The sequence below is a fragment of the Dryobates pubescens genome, chromosome 13 (assembly GCF_014839835.1).
Source record: "Dryobates pubescens isolate bDryPub1 chromosome 13, bDryPub1.pri, whole genome shotgun sequence".
NCBI lineage: Eukaryota > Metazoa > Chordata > Aves > Piciformes > Picidae > Dryobates > Dryobates pubescens.
The window spans coordinates 8,713,451-8,730,685 of NC_071624.1; the positions used below are offsets into that span (position 1 = coordinate 8,713,451).

Here is a 17,235-nt window from a genome sequence, read left to right on the forward strand (position 1 = left end):
TTGAAGAGTCTCAGTGAGAGCACTGCTGTGCACACCTGCCCTCCAGGCAGGACAGGGAGAAGCCAAGACAAGGGCAGCACAGCTGTAGGAAGTTCAAAGTAGCAGACAGAGAGTACCAAACTATATTTACTGTATACAATAGTAAAGGACAACAAAGAAATGTACAAATCAGTGAACAAACAATGAGATCCACGGGAAAAATAAGAAGAGAAGAGGATTTCCAGCTCTAACATGGCCAAAAGGGTCAGGTAAATATAAAAGGCAGGTAATGATCCCAGGGAGCAGCAGCGGGCAACCTATCAAGGGGCAACAGGGTGGCCTTTGTAAAAATCCATCTGGAACAACCACCTCACTCTGCCTGCAGCTCAAACCCATCACACCAACACACTTACAATTCAGAAGGTTTTGGAAGGCAGTAGAGCAGATCATTGCTTTTTTGAACACATGTACACTCACACATCATCTTCCCTCGCTCACCAGATTTTTGACCTCATTTATCCTGTTTATCAAAAACAAGCATTAAAAAGAGGCTGTACAGTTTTAGAACCAGCTAAGAAACAGAAGGGAGGAGAAAGGCGAAGGATTCTGCCTGGCATTCAAGCCAGTGGCTGAAGTTGCAGTGGTGGGCTTCTCTTTGCAAGCCTGCACAACAAAACATACTGCTGCTCTACCACAAGCATTAGCTTTTGGACCAGCTGCTCTGCAAACTCCAATAATTAAGGGCAAATCTCATTTCAGCATTTAAAAAAGTGTATTTCAGATGACTTTATCATAATATGACAAAGCACACAGAAATCTGCAGTATTTTAGCCTCAAAATCTACCCCACTGTACCGCCAGGTACCAGCCTTGTGTCACAGGCTTCATGCTTCTGAAGGAACCATGTTTGCAACAGTTACTGAAAGCATCAAATCAGCATCTCTTTTTCTTCTCTTAGGCATCTCTTAAGAGGAGACTTTTACACTCACAATTGGCATGAAAATATACTGAATTATTTACATGACTGGAATTAAAAAGAGGGGCAAGACCCACAAAAGCCAGGAATGAACACTCCATATCCTAACACATGGATGAATAGTTAGGCCACAGGTTTAAAGGAAGAAAAAAGGAAGAGAAAACCAAACCAAACAACCAAGAACAGGTAACAGCAGAGAGACAATGCATAATACTTAATCTGAACTCAAAATCAAATTGGCCCAATTTAAGATTAATCCCTGCAGATACTCTTTTGACTTGCACACGCAGTACGTCAAAGACAACAAACAATTTTGGTCAATGTCCTCTAAAGTTGAGAAGAATCCTGGGTGATTGGCATGTTCATTTGTCTTCTATTGATCAGCAAATCCAAGGACAGATGAGAGAGTGAGGTGTGATGAGGATCCTTACAACTCCTCAAAAGGACGGCATGTCTTAATACACTCCCCCCGTCTGCTGTTGGAACACGTCGATAGTATCTTCATCCTCCATCTCCAGCTGTTAGAGTAACAAGGAAAATACAAGGCTTGAAAGACACAGCCTCGTGGTTACAAAAGCACTTAGCTCTCTCTCACTGCCGATAATAGAGCACTGAAGGTGTAAATCTCATTGATTACTGAATGGAGCACTTTCCACCAGCACCCATCACATCTCCCTTCAGAGCATCACCAACACCAAGGCTGGTTTCAGAGCCATGCCTGTCAGACCAAACTCAGCAACTGGGCCTCTTCATCAATCTGTCACCCAGCCAAGCACCTCCTCTGTTCCTTCCCTCAGGTCAGCCCAAGAAATTTTCCTCCCTCCTACAAACAGTGAAAACATTCAAGTGGAAAAAAACCATCCCACCCCCAACAAAGGTGTTTGGAACATACTAAACTTGGAGCACTGCTCCGTCATTTTCATCTCAAGCTTCTTTGATCTGCAAGCAGACATCAAAATATTTGTACAGCAGTTTGCAGGAAAAGTGTTTTTCATACCTGTGCAGGTGTGTCTGTTTCACTAATGGGCTGTCCATCAAATCTGAATCTAATCTGCCTCATCGACAAGCCCTGCAAGTTTAAAGGTAATTCACATGAGAACCCACATTTTTGTTGCTGAACCCACACAGAACATCTGCAGATTGACTGTCAGAACAAATAATATTGACAAAATTAAGACTTGAAAGATTTAGCAAGGCAGGAAACTAAGAGCAGCCATCTGGCCATACAAATGGAGGAAGGGTAACTGTTGGGAGAAACATCCTGCTGCACTGCTGTCGCAGCGAGGACTTGACACAGACCCACACCTGGTTCCGATTCTGCTCTGCAGGGTACAACTGCCAAAAGTTACATTACAAAAGGAACTGAAGCAATCAGTACACCCTTCCACAAAGCCTCAGAAGACAGGGAGGAGCAGCAATTATTTCTCATGCAGCCACACAGAAGTAACAGTTCATTAAGTTGACCCAAAGGAAAATGTTTTCTAGAAGGCTGAAAACACTACCTTGCTGTGTAACTAGCTACTAGCAACAACTGCTCATAGTTAAGGTTTCACTCATGCCAGGCACCTGCTCCCAGTTCTAGTTGGTTTATTTTCTGATGAATAAAGAAGACTGTAGTTAGATAATGGTTGGACTCAATGACCTTAGAAGTTTTTTTCCAACCAAAATGATCCTGGGATTCTGTGACTGAGGAAAAAAAAAAAGAACTTACAGAACTTGGTGCAGATTTCTACTTGCAACTTCATCAGAAAGGGTCTAGACTAGGGTCTAATGTAAGTCAATAAGGCCCTTAAGACTTGAGTTGAATTCAGACTGAATCCTGGTTTGACAGTGCTTAATCACACAATGTAGTCTTTATGCCCTGGCTCAGGGATCAAGGTCTTGCTTCGCCCTCTCAGGCCCTCTGAAATCCCTGTGTGAGTCACACTTTCAGTCATACAGAGCCACATGAACCAAAAAGCTCCCTACACCTCTCTGAAGAGGTCTACAGACAAGGGGAAATGTTGGAGCCTGGAATACTGTGTCCAGTTCTGGACTCCCCACTTCAAGAGAGACAAGAATCTGCTGGACAGAGTTCAACAGAGGCTACCAGGATGATGGAGGGACTTGAACACCTCTCTTGTGGAGAAGGATTGAGATACCTGGGGCTGGTTTATTCTGGAGAAGAGAAGACTAAGAGGGAATCTTAGCAAGTCCATAAATATCTGAGGGGTGGGTGTCAAGATGAGGGTGCCAGGCTTTATTCAGTGGTGCCCAGTAACAGCACAAAGAACAACAGGAATAAGCTGGAATACAGGAGGTTCCACCTTAACATGAGAAGAAAATTCTTTGTTGTGAGGGTGACAGAGCCCTGGAGCAGGCTGCCCAGAGAGGTTGTGGAGTCTCCTTCAGTGGAGACTTTCAAACCCTCCTGGATGTGTTCCTGCCCTAGATGACCCTGCTTTGGCAGGGAGGTTAGACTTGATCTCTAGAGGTCCCTTCCAACCCTTAACATTCTGCAATTCTTGGATCTGATGCCATTCACCTCCCCACCCCTGCTCTGTGCCACCTGACACAGGTGATGAGGGCTGCAGGCTGAGGACCTGGGGATAAAACCATCTTCTGTTTAGCTCAGGGCAGCACTGAGGAATGGACTTTGACAGAGGAGCCAGCCAGCACCAACAGAATATGGGCAGCCTGAACTGGGCAGCAGGCAACAGAAGACACAAAGAGGACCAAAGAAAACCCAAAAGTCACAGCAGAGAAGGATGTGGTTTGTCCAGTTACCCAAATAGAAAACATCATCTCTACAAAGTTAATAAAGTTTTTAGAAATGACAGAACTGAGGGTTATGAGGCTACAAATTCAGAGTGAATAGGTCTTAGAGCCAGGATCAGAATGTTGGTAACAGCACCATGGCACAGTTTTAGAGCTCTAGGAGAGCTCGATCAGGAAGAGGCAGTTTTCATGAACTGAAAAGAGAAAACTCTTAACGTTTAAAAGTAGCCACCATCCCGAATGTTCACTCTCCTACACGTCTGTACGTATGCAGGCAGGTGGCACTGGTCGTTGTAGTGTTCCAGCGGTTTCCACCATACCAAGGGCGAGAGCAGCGAGCCGGGAGCCCCCGCAGCCCCCTGCCTACCTGCCGCTCGCAGTAGGCCTTCATCAGCTTGCTCAGCGGAGTGTGCCTCTTGATTTTGAACTGAACCACAGAGCCGTCCTGCCCCGCCACTTTCAGGTTGATGTGATCGTTCTCCGTTTTCACGCCTTCCTGGATGAAAAACCGAGGAGAAAAATGTGAGTTCCGAGCGCGGCCGGGTGAACTGCGTTCCGTGCAAGCCCCACCGCGTCTCTGGACTAAATCCTGGCCTGGAGGCAGGTGGGAGACCGTACCCGAGCCAGACAGCATCACCTACGGCCTATGGAGGCTGGGCGGGGGGGGCTACCCCGGGGAGGCGGCGGCCCGGGTCTCCGAGGAGCCTTTCCCTCCCGCCGCACCCTGGCCCGGCCCACCCCGCCATCTTGGCCGCCGCACGCCGCCGACCGGGGCGGGGCCCCACCGGCAGCCCTGCCCCAGCAGCCGGCGGAGGAGGCCTCTTTCCTTCCCTCCCGGGCCCCGTCGCGCCGCAGCAGCCCCGGCGCCGCCGCGCCTCACCTTGGGCTTTTCCTCCGACATGGCGCCGGGGTCGGGGAAGAGACAGCGCGCGCGCTGAGGGAGCGGCCCGCGCGCTGGGCTCCCGCCGCCGCCGCCTCCTGCCGCCCGCGAGAGCGAGCGCGCGCTTCAGCCCCGCCCCCTTCCCCGCCGCTCCGAGCGCCCATTGGTAGCGCCGCTCCGGTCACGTGAGGGGCGGGACTGTAGTGGCCCGGGGGAAGGAGACCGCGCGCGCGCACCTCCTGAGGCGGCTCCGGAAGTTCCGTCAGGGCTAGCAGGAAGTGCCCCTGGCGGGGGGGGTAGGGCCTTGGGGCGGCAGGGCCTTGGGGCGGGGCCAAGGCGCAGCCGGAGCCTGGCGGAGCCGCACAGGGGCGCCGTGTGCCCGGGCGCTTCAGCACCACGCGTGGAGCGCCGCTGGCGGCGTTTGAAGTGCTGCTGGCAAGGAGGAACCGAGGCAGGGACCCGGAGCCTTCCAGCCCGCCCGGGGTTTGCTGTTACAGAACTCCGGGCCAGCCGTGGGCTGCAGGCCTTGGGCAGCCACGACAGCTGGCTGGTGTCGGCTCCAGGTGTGTCCTAGACCAGGAGCACCACACTCAGGATAACGGGGGAGGTTTGCTGAGGACAGAGGAGCCTCTTACAAAGGCTCCTTCTCACCCTGCTGCTCTGCCTGTCCCAAAGCTGCCTTCCTGTTTGGCGTGACTGCTGCACTTTTTCTGGGCTGGGCATAACTTTATATACTTCGTATTGACACTGGAACCAGATTGGCTGTTTCATTAAACCCTTGTCTTGATACCCCCCCATCACTACCGGCTTTGCCTGGAATTTCTGTGCAAGTCTGTCCCAAAAATCACAGCACTCCCGATGTGCAGCTGCCCTGTGGCTCAAAGCCAAGCTGCCCTTTGCTCTCTGTTAACTCCTTCTTTCCAAGTTCCTACATGCTCCTTCTGCATGCCTGTCCCCTCAGCCGTGCACCTCGTGGGCAACAAAGCTCAGAGCCCCACCCCTCCCTTGTCATCTGCTGCCCCAGCCCCAAGCAGAGCAACCTTCCCAGCAGCAAGACACACAATAGACTAATTAATCCTCACAAAGAGTCTTTTCAAATGCCAGGCTCAGCTCTCTGCTAGTGCAGATGTTTCTTACCACACCTGGGCAAGAATCTCAGCCACCCAAGGACCCTGCATCACCTCCCTGCCACAGACCAGCCAAGCCAAAAGGATCACTAGCTTTGCAGTTCATCGGCCCCACAATACCTGCACACAGCAACCTTCATAGAAGTAGTTAGAATAATTAGCAGAAGCTCCATCACAGGCTATGAAATGCAGTCCCCAGGCTGATGATGCTGAGCCCAGGAGAGGACAGAGTGCTTTTGCCCAGTACTGGTGCTGCCCTGGCAGTATGGCATGTCCTCTGCTTGTCCCCAGGGCACAGTTATGCTCCATCCACACAGGTACTCATTCCTCAGGTGGAGCTGGTCCTGCTATCCTGGTTCAGCAGAGAACAGAGCCTGTAACAAGTGAGGTCTCAACAAGGGAAACCTGCTTGAAGGGCTCCTCATCCCTGCTGGGTTTGAAGGCACTGGCCATTAGTGCTGGGAGCTGGGCCAGTGGAAGTGCTCAGGTAGTCTAAAGGGATTATAATGGCCCCAGTTCCCAGGGCATGAAGAGACCTGGAGTCCATCACAGCCCAGGAGGGGTCAAGGCAGCTCTAACAGCTTTGCAGTTCAGGACCAGCTGCCCCTATACATAGCTTGTTCTTAAAGCCCCTACCTGGGGCTTTGGTTGGAAGGGGAACCACAGCCCCTCCAAGCCAGCATACCCAGAAAAGCAGAGGGTACAACCAGGATCTTTTCTCCTTACAGGGCTCCATGCTTTGTTTTCCATGCACACAGGGCAGCTTGCATAAGGAGCTCCAAACCAAGCACAGGGCATTGGGGATCTTAAATCATCTCCCAGCTATGCATATCTGGGTAAGATGCTGTCAACCACATACCACAGCTCTTTTGACTTGGCAGCACCAGGATGCAGCCCCTGCCCAAACAGACTGGGACAGAAGATGGAAGAGCACTCATGAAAGCTCGGCTTCCAGCCTTACTCTTTCAGCCCTCCTCCCAGGACTGCAGCCTGGTTCGCACTAACAGCAGCTTGGGCTACAGACCAGGTGCTGACTCAGCACTGGCAGAGTCCTTCACTTTCTTCCTACCACCTGAAGCTAAGCATCTCCTGATAGCAACGAGACAGCCTAGATTAAAACCAGCTGCCAAGCTCTAGATCTCTTACAATGCTGGCAAAAGCCAGCCAGGTTCCAGCAGCCAGCATACAGCTCAGGCAGCAGCAGCAGCAAGGTTTCACAGCTGGCTTAGCTGCATAAGTTCAGCTCCAGCAGCTTATGTCTGAAGGCCATCAGCCTGGCAATGCAAGTGGACTATTTAATGCAACCCCACAGAAATGCCACCATCTGCAGCCTGGAGCCAGTCACCCCCTCTGGCAGCAGGCAAGAGTCAGCTTTTCTCAGAGCAGCCTCTCAAGGTGGATGCATTGCTGGCATGCAAGGCTCCTACATGCTGCAAAGCCACTTTTGGTTAAGTACATGACCACCACATGAGAGCAGTTAGCTTCCATCTTCCTTTCCCCACCCCAGGTCCCTTCAGCAGGTAGCACAGCAGAAGGTTTAGTCTGTGCCCACAGATGCCAGAAGCCTCCAGGCTGCACCACTTAGACAAGGGCTCTGAGGAGTGCCAGGGCACACAGGATAAGCTTTTTAAGAAAGGAGCTGGGTTTTCCTGTGAGAGCAGCATTACTCCCAGCACCCAGCTCTCCCTAACAGCTGAACATCTCCATCAACAGACTCCTCCTTTCAAGGCATCAAGAGTCTAAGGCAGCCTGGTCTCTGCCTCCCCTCAGCTACCCCATCAGGGCTAGCTCCACATAAGTGACAACTCCATTGCTGCCAACCCAGAACTGGTGTGGAAGCAGAATTAAACCCTTTCAGACTAAGATAGTAATCAAATCAGTTTAATATCCAGTCAACATATTGCAAATGCATCTGAATCCTACAGCATTGCTATCAGCCATGGCCATCCAGCCCAGGAGACCACCTTTCTAGAACAGCACAGAGAGGTAGGAAAGTTGGGGCATTTCCCCAGATTAGTTGCAAAGGAGAACATGCACATGGGATCTTCCTCCTGGAGGCCTGAGACAACCAGAAACCTGTGCTTTTGGAAAGGAATGCTGATGTGCTGGGGCAGCTACAGGCACCTGGAGTAACAGTCAAGGCCTCCTGCTGACCAACCAAGTCAAGCACCTCTTGCTGGCTTGTGCTTATACTGAAAAAAGTAAACTAAAAAAAGCAGAGATGGTGTTTGTGTGCAGGAGAGCCTGGCTGTGTGTGTGTCAAGCGTGTTTGGTGAGGCAGGAGCAAGACAGATGCAGGAGGCTGCTTATGCCCGTGGCCAGAGACAGGGGCTGTTATTTGCATTGCTTTGGACTCTTACCACTCCAGGGGTGAGTGAGAAGAAATGTGTCATCCTCTGGTGTTGCCACCACCTTTTCCTCTACCAGCAGAGCAAGGGCAAAGCTCTGGAGCAAACTGAGCATTCAGAGTGGGGACAACGGTGTCATCAAGCACCTGGCTCATCTTCTGTGGCAGCTGAAGCAGCAAGTGGCACCATGGTGGTCTCCTTGTGACAGAGGTGTGGGAGTCCTGCAGCTCTGTGGGAAGGCACTGTTTACCAGGCTGGGCAGGTCTGGAGATGCTAGTTCTCAAACTTTGCATAAGGGTTCTCTTCCTTGAACAGGCCTAGAAGAGAAGAGATTTGTTCAGCAGCTGTCATGGCAGCCACAGCCAGCAAGAAATCCAGTTCTTTGTAACAACTGTCACTCATGCTTCAGCCAGCTTCCTGTAGGCCTCCCAAAAGACCTGCTTTGTCTTGAGCCACACATGCAGTCAGCACAAGAGGAAAAATCCATTAAGAAGCTCAACCTGATGGCAAACTTCTCTCCCAAGCAGTCTGTATAACGTCCAAGTAAAGCAGCACAGCTAATCTTTCAGAGCACCCTTTCTGCATGCTGTTGGACTGGACTTGGTCTGGACTCTCTACTTCCTAAATTAAAACTCTGAGGCTTGCTCCCCTGCTCCTCTATCCAGAGACTGGGACACAGCAAGGCAGGGTATGAGGCTGACTTCTGGGCCAGTCACCCCCTGTGTCACTGTTGGCTGCTTTCCCAGCCCAACACTTTTGAGGAAGAACAGCCAGAAAGAACAAGATTATAAACCCTGCTGTCAGGCTGCAGCAAGATAGCCCTTGCATGGCAAGACAGTCCTGGAACACAGCTGTTCCACAAGCAGGTGCTTTCTCCACCAAGAGCTCCTTCAGGCACAGCTTTGCCTGCTTTTCCTCCTCCAGAGGAGCCCCTGGAGCTCCTGCCTAACCTGGACCTGGAAACAGCTACAGGCAGAGGAAGGGTTTCCAGATTTCCCTACAGCCCTCTACAAAGCCAGAGACCACCACATTCAGTGCACATGAGCCTGACTGCTCCTTGCTCCATGGCTGCTCTGGGAGAGCTCCCAGTAGCTCCAGTGGACAAGCAGGAGAGACCTCTCCACTGCCTTCAAGTGCCAGGCTGCTGTCCCCCTCAAGCAGACCTCCACCTGCCCCAGGGCTGAAGGACAGTTCAGACCCAGGAGCGAGGCTGTGCACTCCCAGCACCTGGGGAGTGAAGTAGGTCCCAGGGCACCCCAGAGGGCAGGAGAGCAATTCACTGAGACAGAGGAAGCAGAGAGTGTTTTCCCTGCTGGTTAGGTCTCCTCTGTAGCTGGAACCACGGCCAGGACCAGCTCCTAAAGCTGCTCCACCTAAAGCTCAGCGTGACCGCTCACGCCAGCACCCTACCGTATTTCCTTCGGATTTCATCGTGCCGCGATTTCATCTCTGCTCTCCTGCAAGAGGCAAACAGAAGTGAGAGTCAGTGAGTGGCAACACAAAAACAAGCCTGGAGCTCCAGGCTGCCAGGTTTGCTCAGCCCCTCAGCCACCCACCTCCTGGAGGCAATGGGGACCACGAAGGGTCAGATACACAGCACTGTTGCGATGCTGCAGCCACGAGTCACCTCAGAAAGGTGTTGCTTGTGAGGTTTACTCTTGAGCTAGAGCTGAAGCAACCACTGACTGCCTGTGTCAAGCCCCACACGCCTCAGTGTCACATCTGATGGTACAGACAGGAGCCCAGTCGTCCTGCAGGCTGAGGCAGTGGCCAGCTGACAGGGAAGCAGGGGTGACCTCACCTCTCCTCCTGCCGCACTCGTCTCCTCTCCCGCTCCCGGGCCGCTCTCTCATCATCCTTGTCTGGCCTGGCAGACAGAAGAGCTGTTAGCAGAGCCCAGCAATCAGCTCAGCACCAGCATGTGGCTGCAGCTGAGCTGCTCCCACACCACAAGGAACCTCTCTGATACTTGCTTTGTGCTCTTTTTCTTGCAACAGCAGCAGCAGCAGCAGACCCCCAAGGTGATAAGGATCGATCCTCCCACCACAGACATCGCAATGATCAGGGCTTCAAAGTTCACTGAAGGATTGGACAAAACACATTTAGGACACAAATCCATAGCTGTTTGGAGGCAATATTTACAGGCATTTGGCTGCTGTCAACAGCAGCTTCAGCTATTGGCCTGGAACCATGCATAGCAGCCTGGGGAGGCAAGATAGACGTGGTTATCTCTGGGTATGCCAAGTGTTGGCACCAGCACATGCACACCAACCGAGTGCCTCACTCACTGCCTATGAAGAAAGCCAAGAACAAATGCACTCAGGTCAAACTCCTCCAGCAAAGCTGCCTTGATCACTAACCCTGGTGAACAGTAACCCAACAAAGGGGAAAAAACCAAACAACAACCCAGAGGCTTCAGTGCCGAGCAGCAACCTCCAACAGAGAAGCCACCACTTGGCACTGGAGTTACTAGTCACAAAAGCCAGCCTCAGAAGTCATCTAAGATGAGATGACAGTGGACTGGAGGCACTCACAGGTGTCTGGAGTCCTTGGGCAAGATGAGATCTGTTGGAATTTGTTGGCTTGGGGCCAGCAGTGCTGCTAAAGCAGCTAAAGGCAGAGGGCTGCTCCATGAACCCTTCATGAGCACTTCTAATCTCCATGCAGCTCAGGCTGTGAGCCCAAGGGAAAGCCTGAGCACTGCCATGTGCTGCATATCAGAAGACTTCCTGTCCCTTCACTGCAGTAGCAGGCTTACTGAGCTGCTCCAAGTTAAGCTGCCTCCACCACTGTCCTTGTAGGAGAGGTGCTCTGGCCCACCAGTGGTCTGATGATAAAAAGTCACACGCTCCAAGAAAAGGAGACTCATTGAAGAGCTGACCTCCCATAAGGCTAATCTCTGGAGCAAGTTTTACAGGCAAAGGAATGTGTCCTTATACAATGAAACCTTTTGTGAAGCTACTCTCAGAGAAACTAGAATTTCAAGGTTTTACTCAAGCCTCAGAAAAGCATATTGTAGTGCTTACAAAGAGGAGATTCTTCCTCCACAAGGTATGGGAGCAGTTTTAACTCGCCAGGGGGCAGAGAACAGAGCCCAGCCTCAAGCACAACAGATGAGAGGAAACCAAAATTCAAGTTCACTATCAAGAGGACAGAAAAGAAAAACCAAGGCCCAGCTTGCTTCATAGATTCTCCAGACCCCAAAAGCCAAGTCCAGAAGCTGTCAGTCATAAAAAGCTCCCACAGGTGACCTGGCTGCAGCACAGCCTATGCAGGGTTAGTTTCTCAGGAGGGCAAGAGTTGAGCAGGACCACAGCACACTCAGCACTAGAAGCCCACACAAGCCTCCAGAGAAGTCACATCACTTCTGTTTCCAAGAGTCCTTGTGAATTTTAAGAGCCTGCCTGGGACAGCAGCCACACTGCTAAAGGTGAAGGGCAAGCAGCTGTGCGAGGAACAATGCAGAGGGTGCAGAGAAAAGGGCTGCCAAAAAGTCAGCCTCTGGTGTGCAGACTTTTAGCACCAGGAAAGGTTGCATGGGCAGCTGCCCACAGAGCACCTTTGACTCTTGTTGCTAGGCACTAGCCATGTTTGGAAGCCTCCATTGTACCAAAGCATAAGAAATGTGTTTAGATTAGCTGAAGCCCTGCAAATCCTCCTTGCCAGAAGGCAGCCTGCTCACGTGCTGCTTCCTCACCCACACTTCAGGAAGTTTGGAGAACCCTGACTGACTTCAGCCTGTAACTGCTAAACCAACATCAAGAAAGGGCACAGGAAGCCTCCCAGTACCACCAGCAGGAGCAGCAGCCAGTGCTGTTTATCAAGCATCAAGGGCAGTCTTAGAATCATAGAATGTAGGGGTTGGAAGGGCCATCTAGAGATGGTGTCCAACCACCCTGCCAAAGCAGGATCACCTAGGGCAGCTCACACAGAACACATCCACATGGGTCTTGAAAGTCTCCAGAGGAGACTCCACAAGCTCTCTGGGCAGCCTGCTCCAGGGCTCCAGCCCCCTCACAATAAAGAGGTTTCTCCTCATGTTGAGGTAGAACTTCCTGTATTCAAGCTTTTCCTGTCCCATCACCGGGCACTGCTGAAAAGAGCCTGGCACCTTCATCTTGACATTCACCCCTTCAATATTTATAGAAGTTAGTAAGATCCCCCCTCTCAGCCTTCTCTTCTCCAGACTTAACAGCCCCAGTCACTGCTCAAGCATTGTCCACTTACCCCAGCAGACTCCCCAGCGGGCAGAGCGGAGCTCACACAGGTCAGCCGGAGGAAGGACTCTTCGGACTGGGTACTCCACACACCTCCCACTGCTGGCACACCACAGGCACTGGGACACAGGAACCAGGCAGCACAGTGTTACTGGTGCACAGCTGTGCTCTGCAGTGCTAGCCACAGGGCCAGCAGGGCCTGTTCCCACAGGCCAGGTACCAGGAGGCAGCACCGGGATGCTCAGGAGCCACAGCTGTGTTTAGTGGTTGGACACGATGATCACAAAGGTCTTTTCCAACCCAAAAGGTTCTGTGATTTTGTCAGACTTGCCTGCACCAGGAGAGGCAGGTAAAGGGAGTGCAGATTCCTAGGGCAAGTGAAGATGCTGAGAAACCTTCTGGCCTGCATGATGGCATGAATCACCAAATCCTTCACGTTTGTTCCATACTGGGTTTGGGACAAGAAGGGTGGCTTTGATGCAGGCCACTCACACAGCTGAGGAGCAGGATTGACTGTGTGCCCTCACTAGACTTTCCCAGCCACACCACCTGCAGCAGCTTTGCACCCTCCAATCACTAGCACCAGTGTTGGGCTGGGTTTGGTTAAACTGGTTCTGGCTCTGCCAGTTGCAAGAGTTGACGCAAGCTGAAGTTTGCTGATATCAGAGATAAGGCAGCGGAAGTGGACAGGACGCGAGCAGCACACACACACTGCTGAAGGGGCAGCCTGACCAGCCAGTCCAGCACTCCCAGCTCCTTCACCACACACACTGTCTCACATCTGTGGAGAAGCTCAGTAGATCCAACACTCAACTCTAGGAGCACAGAATTGCTTTGGTTGGAAAAGACCTCCAAGATCATGGAGTCCAACCATCAGCCTAATACCAGCATGGCCACTAAACCATGTCCCTAAGTGCTATGCCCACACATTTCTTGAACACCTCCAGGGACAGTGACTCCAGCAACCTCCCTGGGCATCCTGTTCCAATGCCTGGGCACCCTAGGAAATATTTCTCTTCTGCAAGTCTCCAATCTAAACCTCCCCTGGCACAATTTCAGGCCATTTCCTCACCTTCTATCACCTGATACTAGGGAGAAGACACCAACCCCCACCTCACTCCAACCTCCTTTCAGAGAGTTGTAGAGAGCAATGAGGTCTCCCCTCAGCCTCCTCTTCTGCACACTGAACAATCCCAGTTCCCTCAACTGCTCCTCACCAGATCCTTCATCAGCTTCACTGCCCTTCTCTGGACCTGCTCCAGCACCTCAATGTCTTCCTTGGAGTGAAGGCCCCAAAACAGACCCCAGTACTCAAAGTGCAGCCTCACCAGTGCTGAGTACAGGGGGGCAATCCCTGCCCTGGCCCTGCTGGCCACACTACTGCTGATCCAGCCCAGGGTGTTGCTGGCTTTCTTGGCCACAACAAAAGCTAAGCAGTTTCTAGCAACCTCTCCCCAGAGCACCAAGGGGTGTTTATCCTCCCACTGTCACACACATCTGCAACAATCTCAGGCCAAGGACAGGGGAACAGCCTCACTTCCAGGAAGGAAACTGCACCCTAACAGCTCTGCAAAGCCCATGCTATGTTTTCAGGCACCACAGCGGGGTTGGGATTTTTGCTGCTGCTACTTACTGTGACATTTTTCAGACACTCCTCACAGCTCTTGTTTGTATACTGGTGACAAGCTACAGAAAGGGGGGGAAAAAAAAAAGACACCTCAGTACTTTGAAGAGCTTCTCAGTGGTTCACAACTCCAGGCTCCTGTTGCTGTACACAGCTTTGCCTACTCTGGGAGGTGGTCACTCATCCTAGAGCAGTGGCAATGGCATGTAATGTTGCTGCAAGAGCTGCCAGCCTCAAAACAGTGCCATTGTAGGGGGCCCCAAATGGAAGTCGTCTGCCTCGCCTGTGCTGACTCAAAGCCCTGAACTGTGAGTTCCAGTCCCTGGGTCTTATTTCCCTAAAAGCCTGAGCACCTTCTGTAGATGGTAGGCAGTCAGACAGCTGTGGGGGCCACTGTACACTGCCTGGAGGGAGCCTGCAAGGACCAAGACAAGCACTGGGCAGGCAGTGCAGCCTCGTATCATCAGATGACAGAGCAGGTCAAACAAACAAGCCTCAGACAAGGAAATTACTACCAGGAAAAACAGCGGCAGAGGAGGACAAGGGGGAACAAGCAGTTTCAAATCCCACAGGGGCCCACACCCCCCTGCAGCACAAAGGCCATGCCCTGCCCCAGTCAATTCATCCAAACCCTCTTTCAGTAGGAAACCCTCCGGGGGATGGGAGCAGCACTGCAGCTGAAAGCTGTGCCCATGTTCAGAACCTGTTTCCACTCCCACTTGGCAGAAGAAGACCCCTGCACTACAGACACACATGGCTCTTGGCACCGGTGTCTCTGTGGACAATGGCATCTCCAGAGGATGCAGGTCAGCTGGCCAGGAGGAATGGATTATGTCTGAACTCAGAAGGTGGCCCAGTCCAGCTGCCTTCCTGGGCTTGCCTGCAGCTCCTGGCAGTGCTAGCACTTCAGAAAAGTGTTCCTCGAGGACACTTGCCTGCCATCTCACTGGTATGCTGTCCTAGATCCCTACTGAGAGTAGTGTGCCAGCCCGTGAGGATCAGCTATTTAAATCTCACCCTTGCCTAAGAGTCCAAGCACCAGCCTGTCTGACTGAACCAAACCACAAGGCATTTTGCCTGACTACTTAGTAACTGGTGAAAGAAGGATTACTGCTCCATAGCACCTTAATCAGGAAGGAATCATCCCAGAGGTGCTCGTTTTCCACACTCCCAAGCAGCAGAGCTGCATTTTGTCTCCCCAGCTGGCAGGAGCCCTCAGCTGTGACCCACTGGCAGCAGTCACATGCTCTGCAGAGATCTCCAAACAACAGGGCAATTGATGAACATGGCTCAGATAAGGGTGTTTGCACACTGGCTGGGGAGCCAAGATTGCAGCTTTCAAACGCTCTAGGAAGCTGCTTCTCCCCCATTTCTCCATCTGAGGCCAGAAAAGAGCCACAGCACCTCTGCTGCCCCTGAGACTGGGCAGCAGGTTGCCAGCAGGCAAATGGGAAGCCAGTGGTTTTAAGTGGGCTTCCTACTGATATTCTGCTTTCTCTCAGGATCTGTCCCCTCCTGGCAGCCTCAATTGAGGTTCATCCTTTGAATGATAAAGTCAAGGCCACCCTCTTCCAGCTGTATCCAGAGCAGACCATTTCCAGGGCCCTGCAGCCCTTCAGGAGTAGGGTTTTGTCCCCATGCCAATCCCAGGAGACCAGCCTGCTCACACAGGACAGCACAGGAAGCACCATGGTCCTTGGGGGCAAAGGTGGGAGAGCAATCCTCGCTGCTCTAGAAGCTTCCTGGGTAGTATTTTTGCACTTGCTTACAGAAGTGAACCAAATGGTTTTGGGTAGACTGAGACAGTAAAACATGTGTTGGTCTTTTCCCTCCTCCCAGCGGGAGCCACCATGCAGCCATCAGAGAGATGGTCATCACATGGAGAATAATCATCACTTGGAAGAGTAGGCTTGGGACACCCTTGAAGGGGACTGTGCCTACCCTGGGCTTGAGCTTCTCTCCTACGTGGCACAGCACCCATGGGGCTATACCTCTGCCCACCAAGGAGAAGCAGTTTGCCATCTGGTGCTCTCATCCTGGGCTAATGGCATCCACCTTCACCCAGCCGGTCTCCCCTGCTTTGGAGGACATCCTTCAGGATGTCCTCCAAAGGGCCATCAGGAGACCTGGCTGCCCAGAGAGTCAGTCCTCTGTGCCCAGGACAGGTATCAAACCCTGCCAGGCCATCAGGATCGTGAAGTGAGGTTGGGACAGCAGCTGGAACAGCACCAAGGCGCCCCACCTTCCAGACCTCCGAGAGATGTGCTGGTGCCCCATGCCACACAGGATCACGGGCTACAGCGCTTGCAGCACGGGGAGGGCCTCTCGTCACAGCTCCCACTGCCTGTCCCCCTCCCCGGGAGCCAACTCATGCCCAGCACACGCTCGGCACGCAGCCCGCGGGGCAGGAGCCTGCTCCGGGCCGCTTCGCACACCTGACGCCCCGCCAAGGGAGGTCTGAAGGCGCCGCAAAGCCCCGGGTTTCGCTGCCGGGCCCCGTCCCCGTGCCCACAGTGCCTGCGGGGAAGCACCCAGCTAGGCCGGGACCGCCGGACCCGGAGCCCGCAGGCCCGAGGGGGCGCAGGGCGCTGTCGTGGCGCCGCGACCCCGCCAGCACCGAGCCCCGCGCCGGGGCCGCGCTTACCTCCCGCCACGTCCTGCGCGGCGGCGGGGAGCAGCGCCAGGGCCAAGGCGGCGCAGAGCCGGAGCACCGCGGCCATCGCCGAGTCGGGCGGGCCGGAGCCAGAGCCGGGAGGGGCTGCAGCCTCTGCCTATGTAGGGCCGAGCGCGGGGGCGGGCCGGGGGCGGCCCCGGGAACGGACCGCGCGGAGCCGACGGCCAGCGAGCCTCGGCCGGAGGGGAAGGAAGGAGCGTGGGGCCTGAGGCGGGCCGGCGGCTGGAGGACGTGCGTGGCCAGTTGTGCTCCCCAGCGAGCGGTCGGGGAGGTCCCACGCTGCTGAGCCGGGAGACAGCCGCCCGGCGCCCCCCGCGCAGCCCCGGGCGCGGCCGCAGGAGGGGGACAGACTCCCGCGGGAGCAGCGGCAGGGGCGCAGGTGAAACCCTCCGCGGTTTGATAGTGCCAGCCCACAACGGAGCCCCTGCGCCCTGCGAGGACCGACCCCAAGAGTCTTCAGGAGCCCTCCCCTCACGGTGACATCGGTCTTGACAGCGTGGAAGTGCATAAGCTTGCAGGACGAGAGGAAATGGCCTCGAGTCGCACCGGGGCAGGTTAGGGTTGGACATCAGAAGAAACTTCCTCTCTGAAAGGATTCTCAGCGGCTGGAACAGGCTGCCCGGGGAAGTAGTTGAATCCCCATCCCTGGAGGTG

General features: G+C 53.4%; 2 protein-coding genes across 2 annotated transcripts; both read right to left on the reverse strand.

Annotated features, from left to right (window-relative positions):
- Window positions 1-108: 108 nt before the first annotated feature.
- LOC104299321 (small ubiquitin-related modifier 3) lies at window positions 109-4,725 on the reverse strand. The gene is made up of 4 exons (XM_054166874.1): window positions 4,592-4,725; window positions 4,079-4,207; window positions 1,952-2,023; window positions 109-1,472 (listed from the first exon to the last, which is right to left on the reverse strand). The coding sequence occupies exons 1-4, from the start codon at window positions 4,610-4,612 to the stop codon at window positions 1,410-1,412; spliced, it is 285 nt and encodes a 94-aa protein (XP_054022849.1). The 5' UTR covers window positions 4,613-4,725; the 3' UTR covers window positions 109-1,409.
- A 2,869-nt stretch (window positions 4,726-7,594) lies between these two features.
- PTTG1IP (PTTG1 interacting protein) lies at window positions 7,595-16,676 on the reverse strand. Its single transcript, XM_054166941.1, has 7 exons — window positions 16,552-16,676; window positions 13,917-13,969; window positions 12,294-12,402; window positions 10,040-10,145; window positions 9,868-9,933; window positions 9,477-9,523; window positions 7,595-8,383 (listed from the first exon to the last, which is right to left on the reverse strand). The coding sequence occupies exons 1-7, from the start codon at window positions 16,625-16,627 to the stop codon at window positions 8,340-8,342; spliced, it is 501 nt and encodes a 166-aa protein (XP_054022916.1). The 5' UTR covers window positions 16,628-16,676; the 3' UTR covers window positions 7,595-8,339.
- Window positions 16,677-17,235: the final 559 nt, after the last annotated feature.

What these genes read in the sequence shown, in the direction of transcription:
- LOC104299321 (XM_054166874.1), bottom strand. Translation starts at nt 4,612, where the DNA reads ATGTCGGAGGAAAAGCCCAAG. An exon ending in TGTCGGAGGAAAAGCCCAAG is followed by an intron (nt 4,208 to 4,591) that starts GTGAGGCGCGGC and finishes TTTTTCATCCAG; the next exon opens with GAAGGCGTGAAAACGGAGAA. An exon ending in AAACAGACACACCTGCACAG is followed by an intron (nt 1,473 to 1,951) that starts GTATGAAAAACA and finishes TTACTCTAACAG; the next exon opens with CTGGAGATGGAGGATGAAGA.
- PTTG1IP (XM_054166941.1), bottom strand. Translation starts at nt 16,627, where the DNA reads ATGGCCGCGGTGCTCCGGCTCTGCGCCGCCTTGGCCCTGGCGCTGCTC. An exon ending in CCGCTGGGGAGTCTGCTGGG is followed by an intron (nt 10,146 to 12,293) that starts GTAAGTGGACAA and finishes CCAATCCTTCAG; the next exon opens with TGAACTTTGAAGCCCTGATC. An exon ending in TGCAAGAAAAAGAGCACAAA is followed by an intron (nt 9,934 to 10,039) that starts GCAAGTATCAGA and finishes TCTGTCTGCCAG; the next exon opens with GCCAGACAAGGATGATGAGA.